This window comes from Chaetodon auriga, chromosome 12 (assembly GCF_051107435.1).
Source record: "Chaetodon auriga isolate fChaAug3 chromosome 12, fChaAug3.hap1, whole genome shotgun sequence".
Taxonomy (NCBI): Eukaryota; Metazoa; Chordata; class Actinopteri; order Chaetodontiformes; family Chaetodontidae; genus Chaetodon; species Chaetodon auriga.
In genome coordinates, this window is record NC_135085.1 from 9,098,703 (window position 1) to 9,126,313 (window position 27,611).

The 27,611-nt window shown below is 41.6% G+C and overlaps 1 protein-coding gene across 1 annotated transcript; it reads left to right on the forward strand.

The window, feature by feature from the left end:
• Positions 1–27,611, forward strand: slc1a7a (solute carrier family 1 member 7a). Its single transcript, XM_076744931.1, has 11 exons — positions 1–141; positions 6,937–7,016; positions 15,867–16,082; positions 19,732–19,774; positions 20,037–20,268; positions 20,540–20,639; positions 21,528–21,761; positions 22,997–23,191; positions 24,747–24,881; positions 25,169–25,268; positions 26,034–27,611. Exons 1-11 carry the CDS (start codon positions 1–3, stop codon positions 26,298–26,300), a joined length of 1,743 nt encoding a protein of 580 aa, XP_076601046.1. The 3' UTR covers positions 26,301–27,611.

Here is a 27,611-nt window from a genome sequence, read left to right on the forward strand (position 1 = left end):
ATGGCGGTGGCTCTGGATGAAGTGTGGGGGCGGGTGAAGAATGTCTGCAAGCAGAACGGACTGCTCATCCTGTCTGTCCTGGCCGTGGTTATTGGCTGCCTGCTGGGCTTCTTCCTCAGAGGCAAGCAGCTCTCTGAGCAGGTCAGTTGCTTAAAATGCCCGGTGGTAACTATGACCCCTGCTTCCCCCTCACACCCACCTGCCCACCTGCCTGCCTTATCTCCTCCATCAAGTTTCGTGACCCCGTTTCTTTCTTAAATGCTGAGATGGATTCAGACACATTAGATCCTAATACGAGATATTGCACCTAATGCCCTATTCCCTGCATCTGCCTCTTTACCTGCACTCCATGTGCTACACGCCAACATCTCCACAATCACACACACAAACATGTACAACTGTCTTTCAGAGGGCACTGCATTGAGTCCATGGAGGCTTCACCATAACAGATACACACCAAACCCCAACCTTTACCTTAACCTAGACATGATTCTTAAATCCAAAAATAACCCTATGAGGTCTTGATTTTTGTCCCCAGATGGCTGATAATGTCAGTCCCCACAATGGGATGAATTCACATTACTACACACATGCACTTTAAATGATAAAGTCTCTCTTCGCCCATCTAAGCCCTCAATCTATTCCACCAATATATAGGTTTCATCGCCACAATTGGCCACACTTAGACCCTTAAGGTGCAATGGTGGTACAATTTTATGAATAATAAAGTGTGCCTCGAACAGACGCAATAAGAAAGAGACAATTTCACCTATGTGACTGACTCAAGGTTTTTATCTTCATCGCTCACGACAGAATTGCAAAACAGTGTCAAAAAATACAGGATCTAAAAGCCTCCAGGGTCGGCCGTCGTTTAGGAGAGAATAAGAAAAAACACAACATGAAAATGTTTCAGACTCCTCCAAAAGCCAATTTGTCTGCTGCCCCAGGTGCATTGTAATGGCAAAGACATGCCTGAATTGTTTTGTTTTTTCCTTTTTTAAATGTGAATCTCATCAGCTGCTCAGAGTGCTCGTAGCCTCTCTGCAAGACTCAGTGCACGCAGTGCATCCATGGGAAGGGATTGCCGGTGGAGAGATTAGTTGTGAATCACTCACAGAGACATCAAGTCAATAACATAGCATTCGTGTTCACTTATATAATTCACACAAGGCAGAATGGGAAGCGGCATTAGATAGGTGGAATTCAGAAAATGTTAAGAGGCTGCCGATGAACAGAGAAATAATATCTTTGCTCACAGCTGGGGAATGATTGCTCCAAAAGGAATTGCCGGAAAGCATGTATTAAGCTAAATTTGGCATGTGATATTTTCCCATTGGAGGCGGTGGGTGTATGTGTGCTTTTGTATGCATGATGTAAGATGTATGTTGGTATTGCCATTAATGTGTAAGCAAGCATATCAAATGAATTTCTGGCGAGACACCTTAGATGTGTACCCTCCTGGTGGCTGGCAAAGCACTGCTCTGATTACCACAGCAGTCGCCTGTTTTATATGGAGCGCACATCTTTTTTAGGAGCAGTCATTGTGCATGGGAGCAAAACTTTTGTCTTGGAGCTCAAAGTATAGTCTCTGTGCAGTGAACTAAAGGCTAAATCACTTTATCTTCCTACATCTGGTTAAATTACTGCAGGTGATTTGGGCAGATGCAAATTCTCTCTGAGCCCAGATGGAAATTAATGCTTGAAACTGTTCACCTATTCCATATATCTTCTATAAATTCCATCAGAGTCACTGAGCTGGCAAAATGCCACATGTTAGTTGATATTTCCCTGTCCTGGTAAAGACACATACCGTCCAGCACCCAAATACAAGAATGAAAATTAGATCATTTGTAAGCCCACATGACACGCCCCAAAAAAACGGACGCCATCATGTGACATTGAACAGCGCGACTTTGTATGGCCTGCTGTGGGGATTAAAGCCCATGTGACAGCTCTCCGCCACAAATGGTCTGTCAAGCTAGTGCAAAGACAGCAACTTTCCCATAATTTTAAGAGATGAATATTTCCTTCTATGACAATATGTAGTCTACAGCAATGCAAGCAACCATGCAAGGTTGTTCTTACCCACAGTGGGGTTTAAAGCTAAATGCTAAAGCTAAACGCTAACATCAGCTTGCTAACATATTCACAATGACAATGCTAACATGCTGATGTTTAGCTGGTATAATGTTTAAAGTATTAACTACCTTAGGTTAGTGTGTGAGCATGCTAACAGTTGCTAAGACGTGTTAAACACAAAGTACAGCTGAGGCTGATGGGAATGTTCTTAGTTTTCTTTCACTTTGCACTTTCCACTTTACTACCTCAGGTCATCTTAGAGTAAGTTATGTGTTTGTTGTGATATTCAAATTGCTGCTGCAACACAGCAGTTTCCCTGAGGGGATTCAGTTATAAATCGCAGTGTTGGACAAATTAAAATTTTTACTTGATGATGGCACTGGTGGAAAAGTGAGGGGATGGCCAAACTCACAAAGTTTCATCCTCTGGGCACCATGAAGGTCTTTACAAACTTTCACAGCAATGCATCCAATAGTTATTGAGATACTTCTGTCCGGATCAAAGTGACTGACCATCACTCATAGAGCAGCAGCTCTAGTTTGCTTGTCTTGGCTGAAATAAGTGACCTACAATTCCAAAAGTTGGGACGCTGTGTAAAATGTAAATAAAAACAGAATGCAATCATTTACCAAAAAAAAAAAAAAAAATATGCAGTAATATCCTTTATACAATCATGTGTTCACAAAGTGGTGAACCTCTTTCCATCCAACTGTTTTGGAATTAGGGTTGTACAAATATTACAATAAATGTGTTACAAAAATATTAGTATATGAGAATCTGACACTGAGCCTGCAAGGCAATTTTTACTCTTTCAGCAGGAAAAAAGAAGGTAGCATATTAGCTGCCTCAGGAGTACCTCTCAACAATCAAAAGAGTCATACATGTAGAGGTTTTTACTCCCTTGAAGAAGGTAGAATAATTCTTCATTTGTATGAAGAAGCACACACCCCAATTTATAGTGTGGAACGAAGAGAGTGGTGGTGAATTAGAGTCGAATGTGTGACATTCGGCATGAAGGTGAGGACCAATTTGAGGAAAATGAATGAAAACGAAAGAGTTTAGCACGTAGAGGTGAGGGTGTTGTGTTATGTATTCTTGCATTTATACTTCATATTCATGAGATGTGTTGGCCCTGGGGCACCGTCTATGCTTTATATTTCCAAACAATCAAGAGGTGTTTCAAGAGCTGTTTGTGTGTGTGTGTGTGTGTGTGTGTGTGTGTGTGTGTGTGTGTGTGTGTGTGTGTGTGTGTGTGTCCTTCCTGCACACAGACAATACACACAAATACACCCTGAATGCTATGTTCACAGACTGACACAAGGCAACACAAAACATACAAATGTGCCCCCACCCCCTCTCCAAACACGCTCACTCAGCCATTTAGCCTAAGCTCTCACTCCAAAACAGAATCAAAAAGCTTTTATTGCTCCATCATCTCACTGCACAGACGCGATGTGCTCAAATTTCATTTTTTCATTTCCAACTCTTCACCTTCGCTTCTTTTTTCTACTGGCATTTTCCCCTCCTGTCGTACTGTCATCGTGATGTAACAACATGTTTTTATTTTAGTTTTAATCTATGCATCCTCCATATAACGTAACACCAACATCACAGATGTGTTATCTGAGATGTTTACTGTATTTCAAATTCATACTTTAGACAAAATCTCTGTTATTACTTCGTGCCGTTTGACCAGCTTGATTAGACAGTGTGTTGAGTGCTTGTTTGGAAAACCGGGCAAACAGGTTAGTAGGAAGGTCTCTATTAACATATCCAGCAGACACAGGGCAAAATTTGCATTCATTTGGATTTGTTGTGCTTTTGGCCACCAGATAACAGCCAATATTCACTTTGTCATTAGCTGTGTTTGGCTGCTAGATGTTCCACTATGTTGACCAGCTAGACGCTGACTGACTGGAAACAATGGTGACGAGATGAGGTTGGTGAGACTGAACCAAGCTGTAAGGCAGGAAACCAAAACAATGAGCTGAAACTCATTCAAAGGAACAGCATGGCCAGGTGGTAATTATTTGTGTGTATCTGTGTGATTTTGGCATTTCACAGTTATCTGACGTAACCTCAAACCTCAGTGAGCTGTATACCATTTGAATGCCAAGTTGTGGGCTCGCCACATATTTTCACACTTTTCTCTGTTCAGGAGTCTTCATCCTGTCATGGTGGACCAAGGGGCCCCACAAAGCAAACTCTATTTGACTTTTTCTATTCATATCCAGAGAGCATGACCATAGCTGAGGGCTTGAATGTAAATTGAACTGGAGGCTGAGCAGACACATCTGTATCCACCTGCAGGGCTTAAAATCAAACCCATAAGACAAAAGAGAGAATAAGATGTAAGATGATCAGCATGCAATTGTTACAACTACTAAAATAAATAAGAATTAATTACCAAACTCAAGTAAGTCTCTGCAATCTGCTCGCCATGCTGTACATCAGCTGAAACCAATGTCTGTCTATTAAGTGGAAAATCAATCAAAAAGTCATTTGTTCACAGGACTGAAGCATTATTCTACACGATAAAAGACGACGTAGCAGCAGCTTCTGTGGCAGCGACACCTCAGGCATGAATACAGATGAGGACACACAGATCATTCAAAACAATGAATAAGCTTTTATTTTTGAGAATTCTGCTCACGCTTTCTAATAATTTACATACATGGATGTGCATCTAATTGTGTGGTTATGTAAATGTAATTAACATCAGCACACAGTGCAGCTCTGATATATTGAAGAACAGTACAATAATGTCGTTGGATAATGTTTGACATCTTGTCAAGTTTGAGAACTCTGTGGAATATAATTGCTCCACTTCTGATTGCAAAGTATTTCACTAGATTAAGCATTCAGGACTAACTCAATTATGGTCATTTACGTTTTATGTCTGTCAGTGATTAGCAGTGATTTTATTGACCAACTACAATTAAGGCAAAGGTGGGTGTAATGCAGCAGAGCACTGTGCATTCAGTTGAGAAAACAAAAGTAAATACACATAATTTTCAGTAAATTCAAGCAACCAAGCCAGGCAGACGGGGAGCAAGGGTAAAATAGGAATTTATTGAGTGGATGATGAAAGGAGACTCCAGGTGTGCAGGGAACTAGTGGCTGGGAATATGTGGTGAGGCAGGAGGTAGCAAAAAGGAAAAATTCACAGGAGATCAGGCACTGGTAATTCACACGAGTGAACAAAGCTGAACTATAGACTTCGACTCGCAGGCAGCACTAGTAAACGGCCAACAACACCACTGAGCAGCAGAAACAATCTAGCAACGAGTCCCCTGCAGTCCACAGTCTTTATGCCGTGCTTGATTGTGATGAGTCCCAGCTGTTTTGGAGCCACTTCCCAAGCCACCTGCAGAACCACACCCTGCCCCGGAAACCCCACACATCTCCACAGTACACAAGAAAATAGCTGAATTTCCCAAACCACCACAAGATAGTGCAAAATGAATCTAGTCATGCCGGAACAGCAACACACTGGGACAAACTGACACAGTATTTTTTTACATTTGCCAAATATTGCTAAGTGAGTTTGGGGCTGATTTTCCCCAGACTTAACCTCAAAGAAGTTAACAAAAACACACAAAATACCAGAGGTCAGATCGGATTGTTTATTATCTGGATAACATATTTTTTTTCATATTTTTCAATGTCAGTTCTTTTTCATCATCAGTCCCCGTCTGCCTGTCTGCTATTGGTCCAAATCCGTTGTCACCCACTGACGCAAACACATTTGTTTAGTTAGTGAAAGATAATCAGTATAATTGATGAGAAACTGGAGAAATAAAACAAGACCGCTGCAGAGACAATGAGCATAAGAGATAGTTCAATACAATACAGCAGGAAGATGAAGATGAGTTCTGTGTGATGCATGGATTTTCAGTAGATCTAATGGTTTTTTCTGCAGCAAGGTCAGTCATGCTCTACATAGGATCAATTTCCAAGGCAACTGAACAATGAAAACTGCAGCGTGTTCTCCTTTTTGGTTTCGTACATGTCTGAGAATTCACAGCTGCAGCAGACTACTTTAAATTTACAATATTTTTGCAGGAGTACAACAGTGATCAGATGATAAAAGCCTTTCAATATTGTTGACATTTTTATGAAAATTGAAGTTAGCCTGGAGAATGGCAGCAAGATTCTTCATAAAAACTTCAGCAGCACTTTAAAAGTAATAGTTTAACATTTTTGGACATGCGCATGAGATGAGAACATTGATAGCTCTTTTGTGTACGTACAGTAAATATTAAGCTATTGCTATCTGGTTGGCTTAGCTTAGCACCAAGACTGGAAACCGAGAAACATTAAACAAAGGAGGTGTTAATTAGAGATCTTCAGAGGTGTTGGTATTTGCTTTTATTTTTACTTTTTGACAAGTTTGTGTCTTTGTGCTAAGCTAAGCTAATCAGCTGTTGGCTGTAGCATCATATTTAGCATACAGACATGGAGTGGTAGTGATCTAACTCTTGGCAGTGCATTTAATAACTGAATTAATGGGTTAAAGATCCTCCAGATTCCTGCCATGCATGAACTGTTTTCTCCCAATAAGGAAATCCAGTCGTGCACATAGGTGTTGAGGTGTAACACTATACCAGACAATTGACCTTAAACACGTTTTTTTCAATTTGTCTATTATGGTGATGCAGTGACAGGTTGGTGTGTGGTTAGTGCAGTGAAAACACTCCACAGCAATTAGCATATTGCACAACAGATGTCACTAGTAGAAACGGGGATAATGCAGGTCACCACACTGAGGGAAATACTTGTATAACATATTTTGCTTGTATTGTATAACTTGGTGTCATAATCACATTTTAATTTGTTTTTCTCTGCAACTTGCAGGAGGTGAAGTACTTCCAGTTTCCCGGAGAGTTGCTAATGAGGATGTTGAAAATGTTAATTTTGCCCCTCGTTGTATCCAGGTAAGAGCAACACAGTTCTTCACACACACTCCAGAAACACACTCAAACACTTGCTGTGTGTGTGCCAAATGCATTCCTGATAAACCAGCTGCATATTGGTGGATGTTGGTTTTCACAACAGGAATGGGAGGCTGTCAGCTTTAGATAAAGAATTGAAAGAAGGAGCAACATAAAACACAAAACTTTGAGATTATTATCAGTCTCCTGTCCTGTAGTTTTGTGGAGCTGTATTGTCCATGCTGAAATAAACTGAACCATTGAACTGACTTGTAATGAGGAGATATCTGCAGCCACTGGGCAACTATCATTGTCACTGCAGCCACTCTCCCCCTCGCTCATAAGCTGATTGCGGCAGAAGACTGTGGCACGCTGCTCCCTCTGGCAGTGGTTAGCATTTTTGTGAAAATGTGCCATCTGAGAAGTCAGGGTTGCTGAGTCCGCATACCTCACCTCTTCTGAATGAGATGAAACACAAAATTTGAGCAGCCTGGGACCTATCTGAATGCTCGGCATCAGAATGAGGTGCATTTACTTCATAGTGCAGTGCACAGTCTTTGGGGTGTTTGATGGCAAAAACAAGGCACTCACTACCTGGAGGCAGTTTTCCACTGAGGATCTGTACTGACTCAGAGCAAAAATCTGCTCTGGACACCTGAATCCTGTAAAAAATACCAATTGTCTCTTATCTGTGGGTCATTTTTGTAGTTTGTCATCTTTTGCTTTGCATGATTTCCTTTCAGTTGGCACTTTAAGTCCAGTCTGACCCTCAAGCCAAGCGACTGTCCTCAGTGACCACCTGTTTGTTGGTCTACTGTGAGCCGAGGGTGCAGCTTTGTTTAGAGACATAACTCAGTATTCATGACTGGATTCAGACTGACCTTACTCTCCTGCAGGGTTTCCTCATCCCTACTGCATCACTGATAATAGAAATGCCAGTATTCCTGTTCATTTTAGCTTTGTTCAAAAGCAACTCATGTCACTATATTAAGACCCTGCCTCACCACCCCAGAACAATAATTTCTAACGATCTTCATTATATGACACCGTCTGCCTCTATTCACGCAGATCTAGTTAAATTTGGATTACTGAATGTGAGGTCCTCATCCAATTAGTGCTCCATATGTTGAGATTTTATGAACACTAACTTCTGTTCTTCATCACTAAAACCTTGAAAAACCAGGGTGACTCTATCCCAATCAGAAGGCGCTCAACAGCGCCTTCTGATTGGGATGTAATCAGCACTGATCCTGTGGTCTAGGTGGTGGATCATTATTTTCAGGAACGCTTCCTGCTCTCTGGTTTCAGTTGGCCAATTCAAATCGTTATTCTTCAAAATTAATGCTAAGGGCTCTGTGCTTCGTGTCTTCATTTACAGACATCCAAAAAATGTCAAATGTCTTCATCAGTGAATTCTCTGAACCCCACTAATTTTAAGGTGAATGATGTGACCATAAATCAGTTCTACTGAATATACAGCTTCTGTTCCTGTTCCCCTCAGCTACTGCTCATCTGTTTTCCACTGCATTCAGAGCTGCACCAATCAACCGCTAAACTGAATACTCCCTGTTGTTGTTAAACACTGAGGAATTGCTCATTCTCTTCAATCAATCCTGCAGCCTTACTCTTGACTCAGTTGCCCCTCTCACAAAAAGACCTTGCAAATTGAAAAATCTTTCTATGACTCGATGACTAGATCAATTGGAAGAGACTGCATAAAAGCAGAATGAACATCTTTTGACAAAAATGACAACTACTTGTTACGGATGCAAGAGCAAGATACTTTTTGAGGATTATTGAGAACAGCTGCCATAACCCAAGAATATTATTCAGCACCATTAACTCTGCACCTGCTAGCCGTAGCTTTGACCCCTCACCAATCAGCTATGAGGACTTGTGAGGACGTTTTTCACCAATCCTGTGATGATTCTTTTTAGACACACTTGACTGAATTTGTGCTCAATTATGTTTGCTTTAAAGCACTGAATATCCCAATCATTGAGTATCATTGATATTCCCTTTATTATTAAGTTGTGTTTTCTCCATACAGTGTCAGTGAGTACTCCGATTGCTGCTGATTAATGTAGGTGAGAAGTACAGCGTAACATTTTTTTTACTGCAACTCAATTACCGTTTTCAGCATGAAGGATTAAATAGTAATGTTTATATGGAAATAAACCTGTTGCCCCTTTATAGCTTTGGATGCATTCTTAGAAGTGCACAGGCTGCCAAATTCTCCAGTTTGACTATTTTGGGCCCAAAGCTCTTAGTTGCCTGCATGAGGTCAGTGATGTCATACACACTCAAAAAAAACCTCCCAAAACAAATCATGCAAACGCACCGGTTACATGCAGGGCGCTTTGTGCAATAAGCTACTTACAATCTATGCAACAGCAAAGACTGGATGAGAAGTTAATCCTCCCTCCCTCACTCTGTCTCTGTCTGTCTGTCTCTCTGTCTCTCTCTCTGCTTCTGTGTTGGTCTCTTGTATGTTTCTCTTTCTTTATCTATGTCATTTAAACACAAGGCAAAGGCCGCCAAGAGTATGCTCATTTATTCATGTTCATAGTCCCTTCCCGCAATTTCACAGATTAAGAGCAGGACATCACTTCATTGCAGGTTTTCTGCCAAACATGAAGCCAAGAGATGTTAATTACAACTAATCTGAAATGGTACATGCAGGCAGGGGGCCAGACTCAGCCAAGTTCAACACAACACTTCAGCACATGGGAATGTAAAAGCTATCAGGGCAAATGTTCAACATTCTGAGGATGGGCCCCAGCTGCTGGAGCTCCTGTTGAGTCTGCAGCACCCACAATGTTCAAGGTGCCTGCTCGCCACTCGAAGAAGGCAATAATGGATATTGAAGGTAGAAGGCATGGCTTGTTACCTCGCAGCTGTTGTGCTTGAATTAATCACTATCCATCCACTCCCATCTACTCTGAGATGATTTGCAGCATATCTGCATATCTTTGCAACCCTCTGCAGGCATGCATGCCAGTCCAGTCACAGACACAACAACAGTCTTAGTTGATATCCTGCTTTTCTCTCTCTTCTGCCATGCCCACTGACAGCAGAGTGTATTGAGATTGGGATGCACAGACCGGCTGGTTGACAGTGCATGGTACAGAAGGGCTTATCTAGGGGTGAATATCCGCCCCAGCCCTATAGCCTGCCTGTCCCCATTTTTTCCCTCCCAGCGCCATCTGCGCACCAGCCAAAGCGGAAACCAGATTATCCCATGAACGCGTCATGCAGAATCAATGGCCACTGCACTTACTGCCTCCTTATGTTCCATGTGTCTTTTATTTTTGGGATTGTAATTACAATGAAGTATTGAATCAAACTATATTCTGAAAATATATATATATATATGTTTACTCAGTTTTTTTTGTGTGGTTTCTAGTTAAATACAGCGTTAACATTTTAATAAAGCCCTTGGAATCTCTTATTCACCAACGCTTTGGCTGAGATCTGAAGGTCAAAGTTGAAGAGAAGAACAGTTTAATGATATGCAGCTATTGCACAAACATATGGCTGATCCACACCATATTACACTGAGGTGTAAGCACACATATCTTAAGATCATGTGTGATCAGCTCTGTATTGCTGTTTCTTACGTCTGACCATTTAACGGTCATCAGAGATAAAGTCCTCTCTACAAAGAGTATTTGAGTAGTCATTATGTCACCAAGCCTCTAGGAGCAAATATGTCACACTCTATGATCCCTGACAAATCATTACGAAACCAAAGTTTTTTATTATTGGAAAGAAAAACACAGTGGCAGTGGTGTCTTCTGGATGTTATTGGTCAGCTCAGCAGGTCAGGTAGTAGGGTTAGATAAACAAGAGGTTTATAGTGATTTGGTTTTTCTTAATCTCAGCATAGCACAGCACAGGCCAGTGAGGATTTTCCCGTGGCCATAAAACTACAGTAACCCAAGCTAAGAACACAAAGATCATCTGAGAAATCATTAGTCCGTTAAATCAATCATTCACTTCATTCCTTAGATCAGGGAGAACACGTACATCCCACTAACTTCTAATGTGATGACTGGAGCTGCTTCTCTTTAGCGAGGTGTTTGATGTTAGATGGCAGTGATGATAATGATACGGACAGCTGCTTTTCCAGGTTTGGGTCAGTCAGACTTGAGCAGAGCTGCGCTCATTAGGAGGTTGTCCCAAACAGAGATGTAATTTTCAGTGCATGTCTCCTCAGACTGGGAAAAATCCTCAGGACGTACATACAGTTTATAGAACTCCAGCACAGGGAGGTTGTTGTGATGACACAATGATTTTGTGTTGGAGGTACATCAGCTTGTTCCACATTAAACACCATATGAAAGATGTTCAGTTACTTTTGTTTACTTTTCATCTAGACACTATAAATAATCCTGGAACATCAACCACTGAAACTGCCATGAAGCAGAACATCGATGTGGCCTACAATGGCCTGAGCTCCTGACAGCAAAGGCCACAGTGTGACTGCCACATGTCATGGATGTCATGGATAACCCCTCTCCAAGGAGCCTTGGCCTTATTTTTTTTTTTTTTTTCATCTGGGCAAGGATTACTGTAAAGCTCTTGCTCAGCATAGGTGCAGCAGGGAGGACTATAAGCCCCATATGGTCCAAAAATCTTCTGGCAGATCTGCTGTACGTGAGCTCGAAATCTCACCATCGAGGCGGCTACACATGGCAGGTGACATACTCTAATCCCACCTTGACTCACGTATCAGAAGGCAGGACAGAGATCTCAGTGTAGACACAATGTGTTCAGTGTCAAGAGTCCCTTTAAATTCCCATCAAACAGAAGCGGAACTCAAGAGCACCAAAAGTATTTGTTTCTCTGAGTTCACAAGGTTTTAGGTTGCTCACAAAAACAAGAAAAATGTCCACAGAGCAACACTTCATTTAATGTTATGTTGATCATCTTTCTGTTTCTGTTAAATTAAAAGCCATTTCTAACCCCATTCATTTGCTGCATATCTATATCTCATACATTTCAGGTTACAGCCTTTAGTTCTACATATGCACAGTGAACACCATCAGTTTCCAAGCTGTGGGTCAGGACCCACCAAGGGGTAAAAATAGTGGACAACTGCAAAGGACGGCAGACAGACGCGGTCAATTCTCTGGATTTTCATCCGACCTTATGGTGGCACAAGACAGTTCACACAATGTGAGGTTGCTTTTCATCAGAGTAACTGTAATGTTTCTGAATTAAAGTGACAAACCTTTGGTTTATCAAAAACGATTACGACTGTAGCAAAGCTCGGTATTCATCGGGTGGCCTGAACAACACTCCAGGTTAATGCTAAGGTTGTTGCTAACGTAACTGCTGGTTGGTGAATAGGCAACTTTCTGCTCAGTAACTTAAAAGGTGATAATATGTCAGTGTTGTGTATTAATATTCTGCATTTTTATCAGTTCACAATGAAGTTTTCATCAGTTTCATAACTGCTGCCATCTCACGAGACAGGAGCACATCAAAAACTCAAGATAAGACAAGTGGACAAATTCCATCAAAAATACAACATCTGACTTTGATATTATTACCAGATTTATATGCATAGAGGAGGGAGGAGGAGGAGGAGGTCATGAGGTGAATCCCTGGAATAGCAAAAATGTAATTTTCCCCCATTTTGATCTCCTGGCTGCAGTTTCTATGTCAATTCTGCACCCAACATCTGGACATACAATGCCAGACAAATTTGTTGTGACAGTTTGTCTGTCGTTTCCCAGAAGATTGTTGTTTTGTTGTGCTGTCAATCCACCTCATCTACTTTCTGCTTGTTTTGATTTTTCCTGCTGGAGGTCATCTAATCCCTGAGCAGTGCAGGTCAAGGCCCTGGGTTATCACTGCTGCAGCGCCATGTTGTCCAATATACCAAAGGGGCCAAGGTTTTTTCACACAGTTCCAGTCACATCTCTATACTGAGTTCAAGCAACAAGCAAACAGGCGGTGCAGGAGCACCTTTGCAGTGAATTCCAAGAGCCTTTCTGCTTAGAAGATTTTGCTCCGCTCTGTAATATCTGTAATATCCATAAGCAGCGATGTGCTGCTAATTGCATTCAACTGACAATTCTAAAGTACCTCGGGGTCATTCATGGGAGTGGCCAATGACAGAACTCATAGAATGAGAATTTATTAAAAAGGAAACAAGACTGGCAACAGAAATCTTCTCATAAAGAGGAACTTTTCTTTTTAGGTCTGTGTAAAAGATGTCAGCAAAGCAGGGTGCCTTCAGGAAAGCGAAGGTGGTAGACAGAGAGTGATTTTATAGAACTAATGGTGGTTTCTTTGCACTACTCAGTCCGAGGAAAGAAAATGATTTTTCTGTAAAATGTTAGGTGGATGTCCTGTGCAGGGTCCACCAATGAGGAGATTCAATTGGTTAGATAACGAAACGGTTACCATGGCTCTGTCCAAAGGTAAAAAAGTCCCCTAGCAGCACCTCTAAAGCACAATTAAAAGCTGTCCACAAACATGCCGTTGCTCAGTTCAGTACAGTCAGGGGTTTGGCTGTGACAGCCTTTCTTGGTGAGTTGTAACCAGTCGTTCATGGTGGCTGAAGGTAACTAATCTGACAATCTTTATATTACTGTCTAGCTGAGATTACATTTCTGAGTCATTTCACTGACTTATGCTACCGTCACACTATGCAGAATTAATTCCAGCACATTTTATTGTAATGGCAGTAGCTTCAAGCCCGGCAGCTGAGCTTGTGCCCTTCAGTTATATATATTCCTACCAAATCTCAGACTCCAAACAAAATTTGGCTTTAGCTCTTTTGCAAGTGTGTTAGTGCTGAGTCCTTTTTAGAGCTGCATATATGTGGCTGCAGTGTAGAGAAAACCTTGAATCCTGGGCCTAAATTGGACTTTTTTAATGCTCTACAGGAGAGAAAATCACTGTTGCTGCTTTGGAAACTCGCAAACTGAGAGGCAATTTCAAGAAATAGTCAAGGACAAGGGTGAAAAGACAGCATTCAGTGCCATTCTCTGCTCTTCTTTGCGCCTCAGTTCTCATATAACTAATGCTATAGCAGTTACGTTAACCCCTTTAAGAGCAGGCATTGTTGTTGTCAAACTAACAGTGGCATCTCCTGCTGTGCTTTGGCCACAAGCACGTAACTTGAAGCCTTGAAGATGGATTCTTGGCTCGCATGATCTCACAACTGTGCAGCTGCCTCGCAAGTAACGTCTACATGACTGTGAGTCACTTGTCCTCACAAAGCTGCCTCTAACACAGAACCCCTGTACTATTATAAAAGATACCAATACTGAAACTAAAAAGAAATAAATAGATAAAATAAAATGAAAGATTTTTGAACAATAAAGACAAAACTGAAAAGAGCAAGCGGACGCTGGAAACTAACAACTGGATTAAAAACAACAATTAAGAATGAAATGAAAGTCAAAACTATAATAACTCAAATGCTTTCTGATGATACAGTACACTTTGTACAGATGTAAACACTGAGCAGACTCATCCTCAGTGTGGCTGTGATGATGATGATGATGGAAGCTCTCCGTCGTACATCTCAGAGATGCTAAAAGGAGGATGCAGGATGAGGTTGAGAGGTTGAGCACAGACAGTGACTGCACGGAAAGACTCAGCAGCCCCATCCAGAGCTTTGCCAAGTCAAACCAGATTACATTTTGGACAAGGAGAAAATCTTGTCACCCCAGCTCAAGAGACCCAGTGAAGATCTCTCCAACTCCCCCCCCCCCCTCCCCTCCTCCACTGGCTCCACTCTCCTGCTGTGCCACCATTTCAACATCTTCTCCCACATCCCACATATGAGATGTACCTGTAGCTTTTCTTCCATTAGCAGCTGAGAATCAAACATTGAATAAGTGTTCACAGCGAATGTCACCATGTCAGTGCAGTGAGAATGAAAATCTGAACTGCATTATTCAGAGCAGCCCATTTTAATGCAAATTACAATGTTCTGCTTCTAATGATTGTGATTACAGTTGTTTATCCCCCTCCCCTGGGCTTTCTGTGATGCAGAGGAGGGGGCGCAAAGCTCTGAATGGCTGTATTCACATTTCACGAGAAAAAGAAAAGAGGAGCAAGTGACAGAGAGACAAAGACAGTAAGACATACATATTTAGGTAACGGTTTCATTCGGTTTGATGCTTTCTTCTTTCTGTCATTTATCAGCATCATGGATTGCCTTATCAGAGACTACAGAGGCGGTTTCTTGAACAAAGCACTTCTCTGGTTTGAAAATGGCTCATTGAGTTTGTTTAAGCAGTGCCATCATGTCAAAGCTATACAATTTGGACCCTTATTTGAAGCTTTGATGGAAGATTTGCTTAGATAACATGTGTTGTTAGTGTGAAGGTTGAACATAAAGCCTGAAAGCCTCTTTTGAGTCTTTTGAATCTTAGTGCTTTAGTGCTCATAATGCGCTGCATACTTAACATACATACTGCTGTGAAGGACGCATATTGTTCCATATATGTATAAGATAATTTCTTCCTAAATCGACACAAGGGTCATGAAATTCCATCTAGCCATGGCAACCTTTCACTCATCAGTGCATTCATTACCCTGCCGCTAATGCAATTTAGTGCCACTTATGCTTTGCTCAATAAATACTTTGCATGTAAATAAACAGTGAATGAGTTCACTGAACTGCAGCAGCATGCCGGTGAGCTAACATTTTTATTCAGCCTTCCGCTGCAGGGGCACTGACTTTCACTTTTCAAAGTATCCACTTCTGAAAATCCTCAGACAATGGCAGCGTTCTTTAGCAGTGATCTTTCTCGATTTCTGACAGTAACCTCCACCGTCCTGTCTGTGTTTCTGTCTCTGCCTTTCTGTGTCTGCATCCAACAGTTTGATGTCAGGTCTAGCTGCACTGGATGCCAAGTGCTCCAGCCGCCTGGGCATCATGACCATCTCCTACTACCTCTGGACCACCTTTGTTGCCGTGGTAGTCGGCATCGTCATGGTATACATCATCCACCCGGGTGGAGCTGCTCAGAAGGAGGACTCAGAGGACAGCAAGAAGCCAATGACCAGCTCTGCTGATGCTCTGCTGGATCTGATTCGGTAAGAGACTGTCATGTATCTGAGTGTGAGCTGGCTCACACAGACACACACACACAAAGGGACTGACATGCACATGACATGCATAAATATCCAGTTCATTCATGACGCTCCATCACACTTGCCAAAAGGGTATTTTTTACTGTTTCACTGCATAAAAATCAACTTTTTTAATGAGCTGCACTTTTATATCACTTTTCAAACACATCCAAACAGAAGCAATGAACGCTGACTTCACCCTGTCAAATCACATTGTTAAAAAGACTGAAAATAAGATGATAATACTCCACTCAGTGTTGATGTCAAGCATTGTGTGAGTGCGAGTGGGACCTCCAAGAGGCCACAGGGTAAATTGGAGGGTGTAAGATGAGTAATAAGAAAGGAAAGATGAAGAAATGTGTTTAGCTGCTCCAAAGCTCTCTTAATTTCTTCTGATTTTTCTCAAATGTGGATGATAGGCTGGATGTCTACTGTCTAAGGTACATTTGTGAATCAAATACATGGTCATATTTCTGGGTCTGGATGGTCCTTGAAATGGAAAAGTTCAAAAACACCAACATTTAAAAGTTAGAGTTTCATTAATTCATGTGAGATCGTTTTAATGAAAAGAACAAGAAAAAATGAAACTCTCTAAGAATGTGTGCTTCCTTCAGAACAAATCTAATTCACATGGTGCTAATGTGCTTGCTTTGGATTTTGCGAATTTGCAAATGAAGGAACAGATATCGACTGCAGCGCTAGTGAAGGAGACTAAAGAGGAAAATGAATCATGAGCACCAAGAGTTAATGTGTGAGAGAGAGGAAGCCTGAATTCACAGCACCTTCATTTAAAGGTCTTTTATAACACCTGTGATATGTAAAAGTCTTGCTCTGCGTGTTGTCTCATGAGGACTGAAGTCGGAGAAATGCTCGAGGTCAGAGGGAAAGGCTGGAGCCTCGTGTGCCAGTGGGTTATTGCGTTAAGCTAATTAGAGCTGCTGAAGGATGGAGTGGGTGTGTTTGAGGTGAACCTGGGTCAGCCCCATCGTGACGGTGAGGACCTGAGAGCCACAGTGTCAGTGTGACAGTCGGTCAGTGGGGTAAAGTCAAAGGCCTGTAATCCAGAGAGCTGCGCCGCCACCAGGATATGTAAGATAATGATGGTATTTTATTACAATAGTCCAATCATTAAAAAGGTAGTTATCCTTTCATCTTCTCTTGATTTTGGTGTTATTGTTGATATATATTTGAGAATTGCAATATCAAAATCAAATCATACTGAGAATAAATGGAATTTGGATGACTCACATTCAATCAGACTGTAAAAAAGAGAATAAACTGGCCAAGTCCATGAAATCCAACTATGTACTGATAATGTGGCAGAGGTGAAGCTCTGTCGTTCACGGGATCTCAGCGTGTGTGTGTGTGTGTGTGTGTGTGTGTGTGTGTGTGTGTGTGTGTGTGTGTGTTTTACAGAGCACAGCTGTGCTTTGGATTTATCTCGCAAAGCTTCTTTACAGCCTTCATCTATCATGCAGGCATACTATATTGGTACACTCACAAATGAGCCCAACTGTCTGCAGCCATGTACGTGTGCGTGAGCGTGTGTGATAAGTATGCACAACGACCACAGCATGTATGAATATGTGCATACTTAGATTAGATTTATTAAGGGCACCGGGGTCAGAGTGGTTCATTAGCCTGCTTTGCTCTGTCTTAGACACAGGGCAGGCTGCTGAAAGGCTAAGTGGTCAAATCCATGCACAATGCTCACTCTAGTCCTCTGAGTTGCACCATATTGCCCCTGTATATCTTTGCCATATGTCTTTTAAGTCACTCTGTTGAATGCACAAGCTGTAAAACACAATGCCTTCTAATCTCTCAGCATCTGAAATGTGCTGTTTGAATTCTGATTGTGATCTGAGTTCTGTGTCGATGAGGGATTTACAGTCAGCGTTAAGGCGGCGCTGATTCAGTTGCGATTGGCAGACATTCATCTCTGCATGAAGACTGCTACATAATGTATGTTATTCAGCAGCCTGTAGGTAAAAGGCAGCAGTCTGCACCACAAACATAATTCATATTGCACTCATGTTTTGGATTTGATTGCTCCATCTCAGGTATAATAATGCTACTGGAGCCATGAAAGGTAGCTTCCCAGCATGCACTTGAAGCCTCATTTTATGTGTTCCTGCGTTGCTAGCTGTGTTATTGCATTTTAGATTGTGTTCTACTGTTTGCACACTTCAGATGTTGTTAGCTATTAAGAACAAATGCGTTAAGACCATAATGTTGTTGTTGTGTTGTGTGTGTGTGCGTCATCAGTCCAAGTTGGTGGTAAAATCATAGTTTTACTCTTGTTTCACTGTGATATTATACAGGTGTTTGCTTGCACTGTAAAACATTTTGCTTAATGCATTATTATTAGAAAATGGACTGTATTTCTATTTAGCACTTTAATACCACAGAGCTTTACAAAGTGCCTCCTACATTCAGTACTTTGCTCAAGGACAGTTTAATGTGTTGAATCTGAGTCAGAGTCACCTGTACTACAGAATAGTACATGAGACAGTTCCCTTTTCATCTGTGATGTCATGATTCCAGCATCATGTCTGTAGCTGTGCACATCGGTCCATTTTATTATCCAAACTGAGAAAAAACATGTATGAAAATCACTGAACTATGTGAGAATCAAATTACATATATTCATCCATTACAGAGTTGCATTACTCATACTGTACTGGAGTACACCCAGGTTAGGTCACCATCACTGGGCTGATACATGTAAGTCGTTGTTCCATCAGTGTACTCTTATGTACATTTTGAAGTATCGCATCAGAAAAGGTTGCTGTAAAAGCCAAAATTTCCTGAATTTATCAAAAGAGTTTTATGCTCAATTGAGTTGTTTTTTTTACCTTTGTGAAAAATAGTTAATTCTGCCGATTTTCTCGAAATTTGGTTAAAATTTGCGACACAGTTGGATGGAAATCCAGCTGCAGACAAGCCACCATTCACTCTCAACAACTGATTTAAATCGTATAATTAGGCTAATGTGCATGTATGTGGACTGTGGGAGGAAGGCGGAGCACCTGCAGGAAACCCACACAGGCAACACCCAAACTCCACACTGAAAAGTAGTGTTTTCACTGTATTATCTTAGTTCCTTTGAATTGGTCAAACAAGGTTTAATCTCAGCTCTGTCTGTGAGGGCATTTTCCACTCCAGATGTTCACTGTTGGTCATCAGTCCAAGCTGGTGGTAAAGACCGATGACCAGATGTATTTCCCCCTCCTCCACTCACCCTGCCCATGCTTCCCTATTGCACCTGTTCCTCCATCTTCAGGTTTCACCACTTCCTGCTACTTTATTATGTCACTGAGCACCTGAGTCCTCTCTTCCGCAGTCAGCCTCGGCAGCCAATATGCATTTGTTCAGCTATGAGATATGAGTGGGCTTTTAAGGGCAGCTATTAAAGTCCTATTACAAGAACGGCTTTCAGTGTGGAAACAATGCTGATTGTCATCAATCGAGATCAGTGCATAATTCACTACTGTTGAATGATGAGAATGAAAAACCTGCATTGTGACAAATCATTGTGACTTTTTCTGTGAGTATTTATGACTATGAAAGAGTCTATTTTCATGTGTGTGTTTCTCTAAATTATCTTCCTCAGCAACATGTTTCCAGCCAACCTGGTTCAAGCTACTTTTCAACAGGTGAGCAGAAATGTTTCTGTCTATAAAGTGCTATTACCTTGAACAGAAGATGAAAAGAAACAGAGATTTAAAAATAACACTGCCTGCTGCGTTCACTGTCATCTGGCTGTAATGGTGAATCTTTTTGAATAATTTAAATGTTAAGGCCTCTGATATGAGCCTACATGTGTCATTACCATGTGACAATCTGCTGCTTTCATTCTCTGCTGGTGTCATGTTTACCGTGCTGATATTTGGCCCTGTGCTATGCTTTGATTTCAAGTATCGAACCCAGAGAGTCCCCGAGCTCATTCCCAAACCAACAGTGGCTCAGCTCCTGGATGAGACCACCACACGTAGGGTCTACATCTACGGCATCCAGGATGACAATGGCACAGATGTCCAGAACTTCTCCCTTGATCTCACGCCGCCACCTGACGTCATTATGAAAACATCACCTGGCACCAGCGAAGGCATGAATGTGCTGGGGATTGTTATTTTTTCTGCTACCATGGGTAAGTGGATCCCGCACACACACCTTCACAGAGTAAGAGCCACACTGCACATGCATAAAAATGCATAATTGCATAATTGAAGTCTTGGCACACCCACATCTTTGTATAATTTACTTTCAAATGTGTGGTGCTCCCACAATGAAGGCAGAGAAAAAAACGAATGACAACATTCTCATTAATTTACCTTGTTGAAGGCATCATTGTACTCGTACGACTGATGCATTCATCAATTTATTTATTCAACACATGTTGTGTTTTCTCTTCAATCCAGGAATAATGCTGGGTCGAATGGGACCCAATGGAAGTGCTTTGGTCAACTTCTGCCAGAGTTTGAATGAGGCAGTTTTGAAGATTGTTGCCATAGTCATCTGGTGAGTGTTGTGTCTGGTACGATCAAATGATGACACATGTTTAGTTTGGCTCTGTGGATGGCAATGGCAGTCTGTTGCTCCACCTGTTGGTCCACCACTCTAATCCAAACTGAAATATCTTAACAACCATTAGATGGCTTGTCATGAAAATTAGCAAAGACAATCATGCTCCCTGTAGGATGAATCCTACTGATGCTCTCAATCCTCTGACTTTTCTTTGCACCACAATTTTTGTAAAATGTCTCCACTGCTATTGGATGGATTGCCGTTCTGTTTGGTACAGATATTCATGGTGCAAAGAGGATGAATGCTCATGTCTTTGATGATCCCTCAAATTTTCATCTCGCACCACCAGCAGGTCCAAAAATTTCACTCAACCATCAAAATATGTCAACAGCCATCTCAAAGTTTGTTCAGATAGTCACTGTTCCTGGCTGACATGTCTTAATGACTTTGGTGATCATTTCAAATGTCTCAAGGAATACTGGAAATATTCTCATAACATTTGTTCACATATTATTTTCCCCCTAAGGATTAGTTCTAATGACTTTGGTGATCCCTTTACTTTGGTCAACATCTTAATTGGTCAAATTTGCCAAAACACCTTGGAAACTAATAGCATTCCCATGAGCCTTAACTGTACTTTGTGTTAGTGCTAATTAGCATGTTAGCATACTAAACTAACCTGGTAAACATTGTACCTGCTTACTACCTGCTACCTGTTAGTTTTGTCACAGTATCTTAAAATTTAGCTCAGAGCCAATGTGCAGCCACACAGAACTTCTTGCATGGCTGTATTAGAAGTCTTGTTGAACAGTAAATGATGATGATGTGTAAATGATGTGGCTGTCATTTTACAAACATGCCTCTACCTTCCTTCCTCCACAGGTATTTCCCCTTTGGGATCGTGTTTCTGGTTGCTGGTAAAATCTTGGAGATGGATGACCCTTCAGCCATGGGGAAGAAGCTGGGTTTTTACGCCATTACAGTGGTAATGGGTTTGGTGCTGCACGGTCTATTCATCCTCCCTGCCATGTATTTCTTCATCACGAAGAAGAGCCCCATCGTTTACATCAGAGGCATTCTGCAGGCCCTGCTCATCTCATTGGCCACTTCCTCCAGGTAAAGAAATTTGACTTTCAAAATAAAAGATTGCATCAGAGACACCTTGTGCTATGTTTTGAAGATTGCCCCCAAGTTTCATTCATATTCAAGGAAGGGGGGACAAATGGTGGAAATGTTGCAGGCTTTGTGATGATGAATCAAGTGTGTGATTATCTCACCACTTGTTTCAACAAAACTGAACCAGCTGAAGAGATTTTTGCTCAAATTTGTGAAACCCGATCTCACACTTGTTGCTCGTTGTTTTAATTTTTGGCTGCTTCCTTCTGTTAAGTGTAAATTGTTTGAACCCAGAATCACCACTAGTGGCTACATTATTAATTTATGTTCCTATTCGTTTATAATTGTGGGGACTGTATTTTGCTGAAGGGCTTCAGGAGCAAACATTTAGTGGAGAATAAGCCCACTTAGTTTCCTTGGTTTATTGCCTGTATGAGATGAAAATAGTGACTATACCAAGTCTAATGAGACTTTCATTGGGTCTCCCAAGGGACTCAAGAATGAAAGCTTTTCAGAAAATGCCATTACTTGCACATACTAAATCATGATGTTTACCAGAACAACTTGAGTGCATTGAGTGCTATTATAAAATCATAAAAGCTTCCAGGGAAGATATGCTTTTATACCACGTTGCTAGTGTAAATGGATTGGATAATGGAATTTACCTTGAATGAAACGGGCGATTGTTGGGTTTCACGGTGACCTTGTTAATCTCCCCTGGCCCAAGGTCTGTCTTCATGTTATGGCTTTACGATTTCACTTGAGCAACAACACTGCCCTGTATCTTTTTCACCGTGGTGAACAGTCTTACTCATGAGTGTTGACTCCTGGTTTACAGTCAGTATGATGCGTCTTGTACGGCGGTCTTCATCCTCCTGACAAATGACACGACAGTTTCAATGCCCTCCTGCTGCAGCAGTGAAGGCTCCTATAAATATGGAACTCTTTCCTGTGTCATTATGTGCTGCTCCAGCTAACTGAGATGTAGAACTGAACACAATAAAAAAGATGTTTGCAGCATCCATTGACAAATGAAAAGACCAATTTCATGCAGTTTTACAGCTCTGTGGGTGTTCATGAGAGCCCACATACACACACAGAGGAAATTTCCACTGAGAATACGGTAATAAAAGATCTGCTTTTGTAGTGTGATTTCATGACACAGCATGACTTGTTGTGGAAGAGGATCATTATCTGTAATTGTATAATTGTTATATGTGTCTGTTTTTCTGCAGCTCTGCCACTCTGCCTATCACCTTCAAGTGCCTACTGGAGAACAACCACATCGACAGACGCATCATCCGCTTTGTGCTGCCTGTCGGGGCCACAATCAATATGGACGGCACTGCGCTCTACGAGGCTGTGGCAGCCATCTTCATCGCCCAAGTGAATAATTATGAGCTTGACTTCGGACAGATCATCACAATCAGGTAAGGCTCACTGACTTTAGACCAGAAGTGGCTCATAAAAATGGGCCACAGAAAGCCGGCATTACAAATAGGCCAAGTGGAGACACTGACCTCATGAAAGATGCTATTAGGCCGCGTTATGAGAAATGCAGAATCCGGTGGGCTCGCCTTTTATCTCATCTAACTCTCAGCAAGCATATGTCAAACTCTTCCTTTGAAGTGATTAACATCAACAAATCTTTGGACAGATTCTTATCTCAACATCAGTTTTGGCAAATGAGGAAAAACCTCTTGAGGGGTCCGACAGTCGAAGCAAATTTCATCTGGCTCAAAGAAAAAACGGCACGGGCATACTTGTGGTGTTTTGAGTGTGACATGTGAATTAATCTAACGTCACACATTTAGTTTAATTCTGAATTAATAAAAAATATTATGGGATTTACCAGATACACATATATGTAAATGTCACACAGATTACGCCTCATATGAGCTTCTTAGTCTGATCTGATTTCTGCTAAATCAGTCTGGAAGCCCCTGGGACACAGACAGACAGACAGACAGACAGACAGACAGACAGACAGACAAAAACACCAACAGTCCCGTTCCCACCAACTCCAGGAGCTTCTAACTTTCAACCACATTACCTGTTGTGGCTAGGAAAACGGCCGGTCCACCCTCCAATTTCATGACATGTAATAACATTAAGCAGACCTCCCCTCATGGCTGCAGTCTCTGCCCATTCCCTCATAATCCCTTGGCGGTAAAACCCATATGACCTGTATTACTCATCTCCCTTGTCACGGCAGAATTATAATAATTTTTCCCTCTCTCTGCGTCCTGTTCCCGTGCCGTTTGGCTGTCGACCATGGAACCGCTCCATCTGCATGCTAACCCCCCACCCCCACCACCACCAACACCAGAGGAACTGTTTGCCAGTTTCTGCTCAGAGGTCTAAGGTCTCGGACAGAACATCCGCTCAATCATTCTCACTACATCTCCCATTCTCCCTACACCATGGTGGAATAAATATCCAAAATCCTTTACTAGCTTTAATTAAAAGCAGTAATACTGCATTGTAGAAATTCAGTAGTGCATTGAAGTTTTCACAGAAGTACTGAGGCATCGTCAAAATGTGCCTGAAGTAGAAAAGTGAAAGTATGCATTATCCTGAATTGCTCAGTGTGTTCGAGTGGTATAAAGGAACATTTTCTCAAGTGCCACAAGGAAATTGTGGAGCTAATAATTATCCAATTTTATTGGTAATTATGGGCAATTTTTGCTATAATGAGCCGTTTGTTAAATAAGACCCCTGAACAGCAATTGTCAATCACAGCTGGGCAACTGTAGGTATAGTGGGCCTGTCAAGCTTTTTCTCTCTCTTTTCTCCAAAAGAAGCTTGACAGGCAGGATGTGGATAAGCAAACAGTCAAGTACTTTGACCTCTGTGCTGCGATTTTCCTCCTGTTTTGCGTGTAAAACATCAATCTGCAAAGCGCCAGTTCAGAGAGCTCATATGCACCTTTGATGAAGACTCGCTTGTTCTTAAAACGAATGCTCCTCCTGTCTGTCCTCTCAGCATCACCGCCACTGCAGCCAGCATCGGTGCAGCTGGAATCCCACAGGCTGGACTCGTAACCATGGTGATAGTGCTTACCTCTGTGGGTCTGCCCACCGATGACATCACTCTCATCATTGCTGTTGATTGGGCTTTGTGAGTAAGGGTTAATCTCTTCATCATGAATAGCTGAGCACAATCAAAGCCACCAATTCAGGAAGTGGTTGTGACATTTAAGAGCCTTATGGTAAATTTTAATCTTCTTCTTCTCAGCTGGAGTTTATACAGTAAATAGATGCAATGTGCAATGCACAGGTACCATACTTGATGAATTGTGAATATTTTAAGGAATTTGAAAGACTGCTTGGTTTTTACATTATGAATAATATCTTTTTTCCCAAACTTCATGAACACTGTGGATGACTTTTGATTTTGATATTTAGGGATCGATTTAGGACCATGGTCAATGTGATGGGCGACGCACTGGCCACGGGCATTATGGCTCATATCTGCAGAAAAGATTTTGTCAAAGAAGGGGAGCAGGTGAGAGCATGCAAGGCCAAAGAAATGAGTTCTGAGGTTGCAAAACATGTATTTCTTGTCATCTCATGGTCATCTTGACCTGTGTAGGAACATTTATCTTGGTTTGAAAGACAAATAGGAAAGTGGTTTATGGTTTAAGATTGAGTGTTTTCATGCTGTAGCTCAATATTTTGGCTAGAAGACTGATACCACGCTTTGTCTATGCATGAACTAAATTGCAAGATAATGGACTGTCACTGTGCCTTTTGTCACTATACAACCTTGGATGTAAACTTTTTTATAGGAAATATTATCAAATTAAAAATTTGGCCCAGGTCAGTTTGCTGGCAGATGTAATAATAAGAACAATAATAAACTGCTGTACAGAAGAAAAATACAAAACCAGATAAAGCAGACAAAAGAAGAAAAAGGCCAAGGACATGAGCACAGAGGAAATAATAACAATTAAATATTACTCAAATAATGATACATATACCAAACATTTTCAGAAGCTTTCACAAAAAGAGAAGTTTTAAGAAGAGACAGTGTGTCTGAGTTCAGTGGGCACAGAGTTCCACAGTGTGGGGTCATATATAGTCTGATCACCCGTCCTCAAAAACTGTGACCTGGGAGTAACCAGCAGGGCTCCAGCTGTGCATCTTATTGGTCGAGAGGGCACACACTAGGTCAACAGACCAGAGATGTATGTATGAGCAAGCTTGTTTAATCACGAGATCCTGAGTCACTCTTCTTCTTCTTCTCCTCCATGATCACTGCCTCCACCAGGTGCCCCTGATCTGTGAAACTAAGCCCATGATAAGCATCCAGCAGATGATGACCTACCAGAACCAGAAGAACGGCTGCTACCAGCCGCCTCCACCTGGCAGCAAGCACGACCACCTCTCCCCGGACGTGGCTCGCCTGATCCAGCTGGAGGAGGGCATCCGGCCGATAGAGAAGAAGAAACACGCTCACTCCTCTCACCACAAGAGAGAGCACAGGGACAAGGACCACTGTTCGGTTGACATGAACGGGTTGGAGACGAATGTATAAATCAGCTGCCCTGCCAACAGCCACTGGCTCGACCACCGCCGCAGGGCCAGCAGGGGAGGAAGACAAGATTGAGGTGACTCAATTTCCCCTCGAAGAAGGAGAGCAGCCCAGCGTGCATGAATGCAGACGACCCTGGGAAAAAAGACTATTTTTCCAACATAACCTAAACAATGACCCACATTTGATTGTGTATGTTTGTGTGTGTGTACATATTTATCAGAGCTGTATTATTATTACCAGCAATGACAGTGTGCTGCTGTGGCTGACAGTCATTTCAAAGTGTTGAAGAGATTCTGTTCAAGGTCTCACAAACATCCTCCCCGACCTCCGAGTCAGCCCATCTGAAAGGAGCAGGAATGGAGGACACAATAGCAAATATCAGATATAATTTATGGAACCTATCCCTCCGTGGACAGTGGAAAAAAAACAAAACAAAACATCCACACATTTCTCTTTTGATTCATTATGATCTGGTTTGGTATAGCATAATGATGGTTGGGGTTTTTGTATATTTCTTCTTTTTTTTTTGTGGTCATTCTGTTCTCTATAATGAAACTCAGGCAAAATGTTGCCGGTTTGGAGCGTTTTTCCAGTAGATTCACAGACTCCGTAACGCGCACAACACAGAGACGAAGTCAGACAATGCGAGATAATTGAGCTGTAATAAGGAAGTTTATTCTAACACACACACGCAACTGTTTGGTCACATTCACAAAAGAATTGTCTCAGACTTTGAGGTAAAAAAGAGAAAACATTATTTCCGGTGATCCAAATTTTCTCAGCAACATCTTTCCCTCCACTTCTCTGCCTTGTGGTCCTGAGTCAAAGTGGGTACTCTGCCTCATAGCTGCAGTACTGTACAGTCATTGTCAGAGTCAAAGGCAAAAAGATGATGAAGGTCACAATGAAAACAATGAGGACAAGTGTTTGCCCTTGTGTTGAAGTCATGTTGTCTTTGCACCCCCTTGTATTCCCTCTTTGCCTTAAACGACCAAAGGAGAAGAATATGGGACAAGTGCGTCACAGGCGTACGCAGCAACAGCAAAACAACACAAGTCGACAATCACAGGTCATACTCTGAACTCCATGTGTATGTGATATATGCTGTACATTTATGTATTTCGAAAAGTTAAAGAAATGTAGATTTTACTACCATGTCAATATGTTTCAAGAGCTGCCATTCTGTATTTGTTAAAATGTTGAAAAAAAAAAAGTTAAAACATTTCACTGTAGTCCAAAGTTTATAAAAATGTACCAACTCTGTAAAAAAGAAAACATCGAGAAATGAAAAATATATCAAAAAGGTACAAA